Raw genomic sequence first — 11,687 nt, 5'->3', positions numbered from 1 at the left:
GTCCAGATGATGTCATCAAGTTGAACCAAGTCCTTGGCTTCCACTGTAACTGTGTGTCTTTATTGTGTGTTCTCCGTGCTTTGCATCATAGATGTGTCCAAGTCCAGAAGATGGGCTTAAAGAGGTCAAAGTACAGACACCGCTCCACTGGAAGAGAGCCTCCAGCAGCCAGCAATGAAGACACACCACCTGACTCAAGGTAAGATCGAGAAGTGTTTAGATATTTGATATTCATTTTATGAGACACAAACTCTTCCTATACAAACCCATTATAACTTCAAACTCCATTTTAACCATATTAGACTAAAACACACGTCCTTGGTTCTGGTGACTGATATTGTCCTTCTAATACATGAGGAGGCTGAGTTTTTTCAATTACTTTTTTCTAGTTACCCAAAATAGTGTTAAAAAATGCATGAAAGTAGACAGAGTACTAGAAGATAGACTGGTTTAGAAATAATTATCCAACGTTCAGTAATGAACCAGACACTCAGACAAAGTAAGTATGTTAGTTCATGTTATTAAGTATAAGTCAGAAACAGAGTGTTGTGTGATTGTTATGATTCCAGAAGTGAAGACCAGAGACAGACAGCAGAGTCTCCAGAACACAGCAATGAACCAGACTCCCAGACAAAGTAAGTAACTGTAAACTTTAATTCATGTTAGTTCATGGAGTTTCCATCAAGAATGTACTGTATGAACCAGTGTTGTGTGATTGTGATGATTACAGAGGTGACCAGAGTCAGAGACCAGAGGCTCCAGCTCCCAGCAGCACAACCAGTGGCATCGACTCTCTCACTTCTACTGGACTCTCTTCAGACGTCAGTGATGAACCTGGACCTTCACACTCAAAGTAAGATCACTGATCAGGAAACACAATGGCCCTGATTCACTAAGCTGGTCGTGCATAAGGTGTAAATAAAGTGACTAAAGGAGAGTGTATTTTCTCTAAGCTAAAACTGATGTGTAATTCACAAAGGGGTGTGTATATCCCTCAAATGAGCGGATCACAGGTGTATGTCATGATGAATCTGGACTGCTGCCAGCTGGTTGTAAAATCTCAAGTGCGTTCCCGAGAAGTTAATTTGCATTGTTCCACTCCCCTTTTCACACCATAAAAGGCAACAGGAAATGAATCTGGACTGCTGCCAGCTGGTCGTTTTTTTGGGCTTTTTTCTAAAGTTTAGTTGCTTATTTGGGATTGCTTCACATTTTTTGTTTTATTTCAACCAGTGGTTCTCAAATATTTTCATATCATGGACCCTCAAATTAATGTAGCCTATTTGTCCCTATAACTTCCATCTGAAAATGTTCAGATGGGAGTTTTTTGAAAATGGCAGATGTACAAGCTCACAACGCTTCACGATGTGACGCGTGTGAGCTTTTAGATCTGCCATTTTTAGAATATTGCAGATCGGCTATTTTCAATGTTTACAGTATGGTTTACAGTTCTCATATGGCCTAGTGCTCTATAGTTGCTTCTTTTGGGCTTATTTTCATAGACCCACAAAACGTAAACTCACACCGGAAGTTCGGTGAAATAACATTGTAGTCTATGAGAGCCGGCTGGACAGTTCATGAACAAACACTATTTCTGAACAATTGAGACCTATATAAAATACTCGGCTCAGGAAAACAAAAGAAGACATATCGCAGGTTGTTTTCTAATCAATTGCTTTTCGATATGGACAGTACATAATTGTGGACAGATATATTTTCTTGCTCGGAGGTATCTCCCTCTCCCTTCTCCCTGTTTCTTCCATATTCAGCATTCATACTCCGACACACCTGTCCGTTTGTAGGTGTGCAAAAGGACATATCCTAAAAATAAATGGCTCACACATATCGCAATATTTGGTTGCCACACAGGACATGGTGGACAGTCTTGCGATACTTTGGCACGTTCAGAAACACATTGTGCTCTTTAGATACCTCTATAAAATTATACAGGGTACACATCGAAAAGCAACACGGCTACATATCACACATTGGTTTCTGCTGTGTTGCTTTTCGATGTGTACACTGTATATTGATTTGTGCATTTTTTTTTAAATATTCCGAGATTTATCAAAATGTCTCGAAAGTTGAAAGAAGGTGAAAGAAGAGGTTCTAATCTTTGTTTTGAGATATTCCATGTGTTCATAGTCATAGCACAACATATTCTGTGGGTCCTCAAAGATGAGTCAGAATGGTCAAAATTCCTGGCACTGGCTGATCCTGTTATAGAAAACCCTCTGGCAGGCAATGTGTTAAGATGGGCAAAATAAGGCCACAATAGCTAAATAGTCATTGTTACATCTGTTATGACCCTATGGCTCTAAGGCCACTCCAGATGAATAAGGTGAATACATAGCGTGCCTTATGGTGGCTGCAATGCGTTGCATAATGTATCTGGCCATTCAGCCTCTGATTGGACAAGAGATTCACCCAAATGACAGGAAGCAGAGCTACTAGGAAGTAAACAAAAACGCATGAAAGGGTCTAGTCGCAGTGCGCTGCGTATAATTGAATGTTAATTAAATTCTGCCAAGACATCTAGTTGTATAACAATATAACGCCAGCTCGCTCGCTCGTGTGTGTGTGTGTGTGTGTGTGTGTGTGTGGGGCTGTGGACCTGGTGGAAACGGAGCTGTGCAACTTTCACTTCCTCTTTTACTTGTAGCAGCCATTTCCTCATAACCCTCATAATGACATGTTTATAACAGACTTGTTTATAACAGAACTGTAACAATACAAATGTTTATTAGAGCTGTATGACTGGATGAGGTGCTAGTTGCAATTATATGTCTATATTGGCTTGATTGATTGATTGATTGATTGATTGATTCAATGCATGTGGTGATAAAAGTAAAGAGCACATTCCACACAATATCACTGAGGATAAAAACACAATAAAGCCCTGAGGTTTTATTTCCATTGTGGTTCCTCTTCACATGGGAAACATTTCATGTTTTCATTACCAGACTCGAGTATGAAATAAAACTAGAAAAACATCAGAATTGTATGTAGGTTAGAACAGCTGTCCTCTCCCCCCCCCCCCCCCCCCCCACACACACACACACACACACACACACACACACACACACACACACACACACACACACACACACACACACACACACACACACACACACACACACACCTGGCTGAGAAGGAGCGGTTTGTCGAGCCAGGATCGTTAATCCAGGCTGAATGTAAGTTCACCTATTCCTATAAAAGACCATGAAAGTCGATTGCAGAATCCTTGAACTTGACCAATCATGGAGCCCAAAACCAGAGCGGTGTTCTTCTCTGTGGCTGAACAGCAGCACTGCAACAGCTCATGGAATCATACAAGGAATTAGAATGTATAAAATGCCAGAAAGGAAACACGGCCGCAATAAATATAGATCCAGGGAGAAAGCGTGGCAAAGTATTGCCGACAAATTAAATTCAAAAGTTGTCCAAAAATATGCAACTCATTTATATACAAGTCCATAAATATATAATTCAGTTAGGCTTAAACATGAGGAGTTTATGTGAATATTGGAATTATAATTATACACACTTTCTGATTTCTAAAATCGAAGATCTACAAGTGAAAAGCTTGCCTTTTGGCGGCCGGGGGTCCCCGGTCCACAGGGGTCAACGGGGGTCCAGGGGTACACGGTGGGCCGGGGACCCCCGTGGACCCCCGGCCGCCACGGGGGCCCCGTGGACCCCCGGCCGCCATAAGACAATTTTTTTTCGAGCTTGTAGATCTTCAATTTTCGCATAAGAATTGAATAAGTGTGGAAAAACTCATTGGTTTACGATTGTCCCCGGCCACCCATGGACCCCCGGACCCCGTGTACCCCCGTTGACCCCCGACCCCCCGTGTACCCCCAGACCCCTGTGGACCCCCAGCCCCCCATGGATCTCCGGACCCACGTGGACCCCCCGGACCCCTGTGTACCCCGGACCTCTGTCGGGGGTCAACGGGGGTCCGGGTACTCAGTTAAGCCTAACTGAATTATACATTTATGGACTTGTATATAAATGAATTGCATATATTTTTTTACAACTTGTGCATTTAATTTGCCGACAAATTAAATGCACAAGTTTTAAATAAATATAGATCCAGGGAGAAAGCGTGGCAAATTGCCACGCTTTCTCTTTCTTTATTGCGGCCGTGTTTCCTTTCTTGCTTATTATACATTTTAATTCCTTGTATGATTCCATGAGCTGCTGCAGTGCTGCTGTTCAGCCACAGAGAAGAACACCACTCTGGTTTTGGGCTCCATGATTGGTCAAGTTCAAGGATTCTGCTATCGACTTTCATGGTCTTTTATAGGAATACGTGAACTCAAATTCAGCCTGGTTTAACGATCCTGGCTCGACAAACCACTCCTTCTCAGCCCGGCTTGGCGTTTGTGGAACTGAATAAACCAGGCTGAACAGCGCAGGCTTGTCAAACCTGGATTTGCCTTTCAAAGGTGTGTTGTTGACGGACAACGGATGCACGCTTATGAGAAACAACACAAATAAAACCTGGCAAAACAGTTAATTAGCGCAAGAACAGCCTAAGTACAAATATCATTTTATGAAAAGGCTACTATAGGCTACAGTGAAGTCGGACTGAATAATGACTTCACTGTAGCCTATGGTAGCCTTTTCATAAATGATATTTGTACTTAGGCTGTCCTGAAAGTGTATAATATTTAGAGAAATGTAAAGTTTCAAATACAAAAGTAGTAGTAGTAGGCGAGAATTAGCAAACTGGACATTTAGACTGAATGTTTCCTTTATCCTCATCTTGCGCTACTGTTGCACGCAACTGTTTCACCAGGTTTTATTGTTGTTGTTTCTCATAAGCGTGCATCCGTTGTCCATCAACAACACAGTAGTCTGTGCCTTGACTTCAGTGCGCTGACTCTCTCCCCACCCGCCCCCCTTTGCGCTTCAACAATATGGGATAATGCAGTTCGCGTCTGAAGCATATCCGGGTTCCGGTTTTTATTGAGTAACGGCCCTAGCATGCGACCCTAGCGTCAACTTGACGCTCATGTGTGGGTGCACTCATTGTCTGTTTGGCTATTTTGAGTGGCCAAACAGCATTGGCCACACCTCCAGGTCATAAGTTAACCCATTAAATCCGGGAACGCATCAGTGTCATTTTAGATTTTAGCCATAGCCATTATTTTATACTTTGGGCTATTCAAAAATAGCAGATCTACAAGCTCATAGCGTGGCACCAAGTGCCGCGCTATGAGCTTGTAGATCTGCTATTTTTGAAAAATCGTGAAAATGTGTGCAAATATTTGTATATAGTCATAAGATCTGGTACTTAAGACGGGCAATATATGGCCCTATACGACTCTAAGGCCACAACAGATAAAGAGTCATTGTTACATCTGTTATGATAGAAGAAGGTGCAGTCAGCCTATGTTCCGGGCAGACGCCATTGACAAATGGCACTAGGCCCTAGTTGCTTATTTTAGTTTAGTTTAATATATACATACTAAACTATCAAGAAGCATTGCAGTTCTGAGCAAAGCAAAGCACGTTTTGGACTATAAATTACTCTGCATGCTATACAGTTCCCTGGTTTTACCATATCTAAATTACTGTATAAGAACAATACATAAAGCTGGATATCGAGATCATACAAATATATTATTTTAAAATTCAAATCTCTTAAAATTCAGGGATATTATAGAATATAAACTGCCCTCATAATGTATAAAGCTAGGAATAATGTTCTCTGATAGAGAGGGGGGCTATAATTTAAAGGGGGAGTTAAATTTCAAAACTTAAGGTGCTCGGACGACATTGAAATCGTTCCATATCTCTATATGTGGAGTTAAGCTATGGAACAGTATGAATGTGGAGCTCAAGCAGTGTTCAAATGTGATCCGGTTTTTAAAAAATCACACCTGTGTGAAGGTAGCGGCGCCTTTGATATATTTTGTCATAGATATGTGTTTCTACTAGAGAAACAATATTAAAAGGCTTCCAGTGGCACTAAATAGTGCCATTGGAAGCGAATCACCAAATGCATTCCAAGGTAAGTGGCAAAAACTGATCTGTCATAGCTGATAGAGTGGGTACCTAAAAAATAAACTTTAGGTACCCACTCTATCAGCTTCTATCTTCGTAGCTTTTTGTAGCAGATATACAAACTTCGCGCTCTATACCTTTAGGTATAGAGCGGATATTAGCCCTCTATACCTGGCTTTTGCGTCAACGTTCTGATTGGTCAGGCTCGCCAAGGTTCTGATTGGTCAGGTCCGTCAACGTTCTGATTGGTCAGGTCCGTCAACGTTCTGATTGGTCACTATTCATGACATTACTATGTTACTATTCATGACATCACTATGATGTCATGAATAGTGACCAATCAGAACGTTGACGGACCTGACCAATCAGAACGTGGACGGACCTGACCAATCAGAACCTTGGCGAGCCTGACCAATCAGAACGTTGACGGACCTGACCAATCAGAACCTTGACGCAAAAGCCAGGTATAGAGGGCTAATATCCGCTCTATACCTTTTAGGTATAGAGCGGCTAGCGCCGCTAAAAAGATATAAAGAATGCATTATTATGAGGTATAGGGAGGAAGAGTTACATTAACAATCTATATGTTTACTAACATTGTATATACTGTACAGTAATACACTAGATAAGGAGGGTACTGTGTTTGGTGCAATAGCAATATAGTTAGAATATATGTATAGAATATGTAAATACTGCTAAGTTTCTATATATGAATTACTTTATTTAATTATTTGTTTAATTTGAAAGATGTGATTTATTTAACGGTATACCATGTTGGTATATGAAAAAAAATGAGATGACGCTGAGGTAAGCGGAACGAAGGGGTAGGATTAAATAAGTTTTATACTTTATCCTACTCCTTTTTGAACATGTAGAATTATAGTTTTGTTTTGAGATGCTGTTTTGCATTTTTTTTTTATCATATTGCATTTATTTTTATTGTGTTGTTTTTTTAACTTTGTTGCCAAACTTTTTTAACATGTTCAAAATAAATATTTTATTCATTCATAGGCCATTATGAGCACCTTAAACCTATATACTGTATACATTGAAAATAGACGATCCAAGTGAGCTTGTAGATCTGCTATAAAATGAATAAACTTGAAATAAAATGTGGAATATTTGGAGGATTTTTTTTAGAACACAAATATTGTACGGGGCTCCCTGGCACAAGGGAACAAATACATGAAAATATTTGAGAGCCAGGAGAGGTTAAAATTTACATTTGAAATTGTGAAGCAAGCCAAAGTAAGCAAATAAGCCCGTAAAACAGCAACCCACAACTACCAATATTTACTAGCAACTTCACAGAAAAATAAGCCCAAAGTCTCTTATAATAAGCAGACATGGCAACACTGGTTTCTGTCTCGGCAGTATTGCAAGATTTTATTGTCTCACGATACTTTGGCACGTTTAGGAACTTACTTTGTGCTCTTTATATAGCTCAATAAACCTATACAGTGGACACATCGAAAAGCAACACAGCAGAAAACAATGTGTGATATGTCTTTGTTTATTTTCCTGGGCCGAGTATTTCACAAAGGTTGAAATACAACTTTCAAACAACATTTTGCTAATATAAGCCATCTAGTTGTATAACAATATAACGTCAGCTTGCTCACGTGTGAGCCTGTGTCTGTGTGGGGCTGTGGAAACGGAGCTATGCAACTCTCACTTCCTCTTTTACTTGTAGCAGCCATTTCCTCATAACCTCACACACGCACACGCACACGCACACACACACACACACACACACACACACACACACACACACACACACACACACACACACACACACACACACACACACAGTCAGAGTGTAACATTGCGTTAAAGTGGTTTAGCTGATAGTGATGCTGTATTAAGTAATTGTTTTGGGGACCCCCTGGAACCCCCTCAAGACCGTGTGTGTGTTTGTGTGTGTGTGTGTGTGTGTGTGTGTGTGTGTGTGTGTGTGTGTGTTCGCGAACGAGCGCGACTCGTGATTGTGTGGAAGCCCAGGCTCCAGCTGACTTTCCTTCTCTAGGCTCAGTCAGTGGCCAATGTAACAACACAGTCTTCAGACGTACGCTGTTATTATTCTAGTAAAGTTTCCTTTATCACTGCCTACATTGTAACATTATGACAAAACAAAGTTATAATATTTACATTGCAATTAATTAGGGCTGGGACTCGATTAAAAAAATGTATCTAATTAATTAGAGGCTTTGTAATTAATTAATCTAAATTAATCGCATTTTAATCGCACATCAATATTTGACCTGAGATCAATGAAAAAAAATGTTTTCAAATGGATTTTGTTAAACGTCTTTAAGTACATGTACTCAAGAACTGTACTTAAGTACAATTTTGAGGTATTTGCACTTGACTCTCGAATACGCCTATTTCCAATTTTTTAATACTTTTACTTCTACTCCAGTAACTCCACTATATCTCAGAGGCAAATATTTTACTTTTAAACTTATTTTAAAACTTTAGTTACAAGTTACTTTGTAGATTTCGATTAATATTATAAAACATACAGTAACCATGTGAAAATAGCAGATCTACAAGCACAAGGCATTGTGAGCTTGTAGATCTGCTATTTCCCACCATTCCCCCCGCCCCCCCCCCCCCCCAAACGGGACAAACGCGCGCGTGGGGGGGCGGCATCCATTATCAAGCAGGCTATGCGGCACGTCTTCATTCAGTGGCTGCTCTGTTGTTGTGAGAACCACGTCGTTCTCACTTCTCAGACAGCTTCTCAGGCGGGCCGATAATACCAGCGGATAATAGGTCCGTGTGAAACTCGTCCAGTGAGAAACGTTCCGCGGTGAAAAAATAGGCGCGATTAAAATGCGTTAATTTTTTTAACGCGATAATTTTTTTGTAATTAATTGATCGAAATTAACGCGATAAAGTCCCGGCCCTACAATTAATTTATAACTTATTAGGGCCCGAGCACAGCACCAGTGAGAAGTCTTATTGAAATTGTAAATGTGTTTTCCTCTAACAAATGAATCGTGTTTTTGAGGACCTAAACGTACTCAAAAAGTTGTGCAACTTTGCACACACATCATAAGTGGCGAAAAATTTTGTATTTTATCGGTCTGAAAAAGGACCACAGTCAACAAATGGTTAAAATGCACTGACAGTTTGTCATGACATGTCACACTCTCTCTCTCACACACACACACACACACACACACACGCACACGCACACGCACACAACAATAGATCAGTTGTTTCTGGGTCTTCTTTGGAGAGATCAAGGTACCTGAAACCAGGGTACAATTGGTCACTCAGTCAGTCCTTCAGTGCGGTGGTTAAGGCCAAACAAAGCAGAGCAGTGTAGCTAAACTCAGATGTGCAAATGAATTAAATGCAAAGTGATAGAATAAACAGCAGAGGGTGAAATACTGTAAGAGATTTTAGAGAGACAGCAGCAGAGTGTGTAGAAGTTAGTGGCTAAAGCTACTGTAAAACCAGTATTATATGCCAGTTAGAAAAACGGAGAGGCAGACACTGGCTAATTCTCAAAGTTAACAGGTCAAAATAGGTATCTGAGCTGTGGTCGCACAGAGCAGAAAGGTCAACAAAGAGTTAACTTATCACGGCAAAAGAGTTTGCACCACGATTGATTTTGATGTCATAACTCCTTCTAAGTCCAGATGATGGCATCAAGTTGAACCAAGTCCTTCCACTGTAACTGCTATTGTGTGTTCTCCGTGCTTTGCATCATAGATGTGTCCAGAAGATGGGCTTAAAGAGCTCAAAGTCCAGACTCCGCTCCACTGGAACAGAGTCTCCAGCAGCCAGCAATGAAGACACACCACCGGACTCAAGGTAAGATCAAGAAGTGTTTCGATATTTGATATTCATTTTAAGAGACATGACCCCTTCCTATACAGACACATTGTAACTTCAAACTCCATTTTAACCATGTTAGACTAAAACACACGTCCTTGGTTCTGGTGACTGATATTGTCCTTCTAATACATGAGGAGGCTGTGTTTTTTCAATTACTTTTTTCCAGTTACCCAAAATATATATTTTTAAATGCATCAAAGTAGATAGAGTACTAGATGAGAGACTGGTTTAGAAATAATTCTCCAACGTTCAGTATGAACCAGACACTGGGACAAAGTAAGTATGTTAGTTCATGTTATTAGGTATAAGTCAGAAACAGAGTGTTGTGTGATTGTTATGATTCCAGAAGTGAAGACCAGAGACAGACAGCAGAGTCTCCAGAACACAGCAATGAACCAGACTCCCAGACAAAGTAAGTAACTGTAAACTTTAATTAATTTGTGAAATGTATGTTAGTAAACTAAAAGGGGGTAACATGATTGGCTACTCTGCTAAATAATGAGAATAGTAATGTCAGGATGGGTGTAAAGTTTGTGACAGTGACATATTTATAGTATTGCCAGATCACACCCACAGCCACACATCTTATTTCACACAAACTGTTTAATGTCACAGGGCTTTGTCCAACAGTGAAAATGTTGCCCTCCATCTCGCTGACAATTTGATTTACCGTAGTTTTGTCTCAGATTAAACTGAATTAAAGGGATAGTTCACCCCCAAAATGACTTTTTTCCTATCTATTACTCACCCCATGGAGACTTGAATTCATGGAGAATTTTTTTTTTGTCACATTCCTAAGCCAATAATTTGATGGGCGTCGGCGGCGTCGGAGACATTAGCATCTTCCCGCTGGTCATCAAATTATTGGCTTAGGAATGCCACAACAACAAAATAAATCTCCATGAATTCAAGTCTCCATGGGCTGAGTAATTGATAGAAAATAAGTAATTTTTTGTGTGAACTATTCCTTTAAGTTCATTTTGACCACAGATATGGAACAGTGGATGTCAGAAAGTCAAACATGTGATTCATGACTTTCTGTCCATAACTAGTTCAGTGTTTATGTTGCAGGTCCCAGGTGGCCAGGACAAACATTCAGATAATAATGTCCTGTTTAACAGGAGAAAGACACACACAGAATGTTTTAGTTGTTTTCAGACTGGTTGCTCTCATTGGAATTTATTCACAGAATTCACACATTCACATTTACTTCGTTTCCCATTTATTTTCTTACTTTGTATTATCATTTCAATGTCTTTTGCTTTATCTTCAACTCAGTTTTCACCAAAACACTCAATTAAACCATAACTGTATCACTGGAGTTAATCACCATTACAATACTGCATGTTTTTCCCATATACTTTTCCATATATTTTCACATAGCCAACCTGTTACACATCCTCACTTCAAAACATACAATAATACCCAATCAGACCTTCATTAACTGTCTTGTCTTTCTCATGAATATTCACCTTTAACTTAATGCACTTTTAGCATTTTCATTTAAGCAATTATACTTTTCTTCTTCTTACTAATAGCAGCTTTAAGTTACTGTACTTGAAATGTTCATTGACCAAATCCTGAGAGTTCAACTTATATAACCATGTCCAAACACAATGCTATAGATTGTCAAATTTCTTACAGAACACACAAAATATACCAAAATACATTCTTGATACTGATACAAAAACGGGAGCTCTTAATGGGAGTCTGAATTAGGATCAGAAGGTCCTATGTAAACATTGCGCACTCACGTCGCCATTTTGCATTGATTGCTCCAGCCAAACTACTGTGTTCTGCACTGGATTCATTCACAAACA

At 39.9% G+C, this 11,687-nt stretch overlaps 1 protein-coding gene across 1 annotated transcript in view; it reads left to right on the top strand.

Moving 5' to 3' along the window:
* LOC311049027 (uncharacterized protein) overlaps positions 1 to 11,687 on the top strand; it is a gene marked incomplete at its 3' end in the record, with an annotated part of 71,758 nt that overhangs the window by 18,198 nt on the left and 41,873 nt on the right. The window contains exons 7-9 of the mRNA XM_084062454.1: positions 92 to 199; positions 570 to 635; positions 731 to 853. Of these exons, the coding sequence (XP_083918580.1) occupies positions 92 to 199; positions 570 to 635; positions 731 to 853 (297 nt within the window). The remainder of the gene's footprint in view (positions 1 to 91; positions 200 to 569; positions 636 to 730; positions 854 to 11,687) is intronic.

The sequence above is a fragment of the Gymnoscopelus microlampas genome (genome assembly GCF_963454915.1).
Source record: "Gymnoscopelus microlampas genome assembly, chromosome: 1".
Lineage (NCBI taxonomy): Eukaryota > Metazoa > Chordata > Actinopteri > Myctophiformes > Myctophidae > Gymnoscopelus > Gymnoscopelus microlampas.
This window is presented reverse-complemented; position numbering and strand designations above follow the sequence as displayed.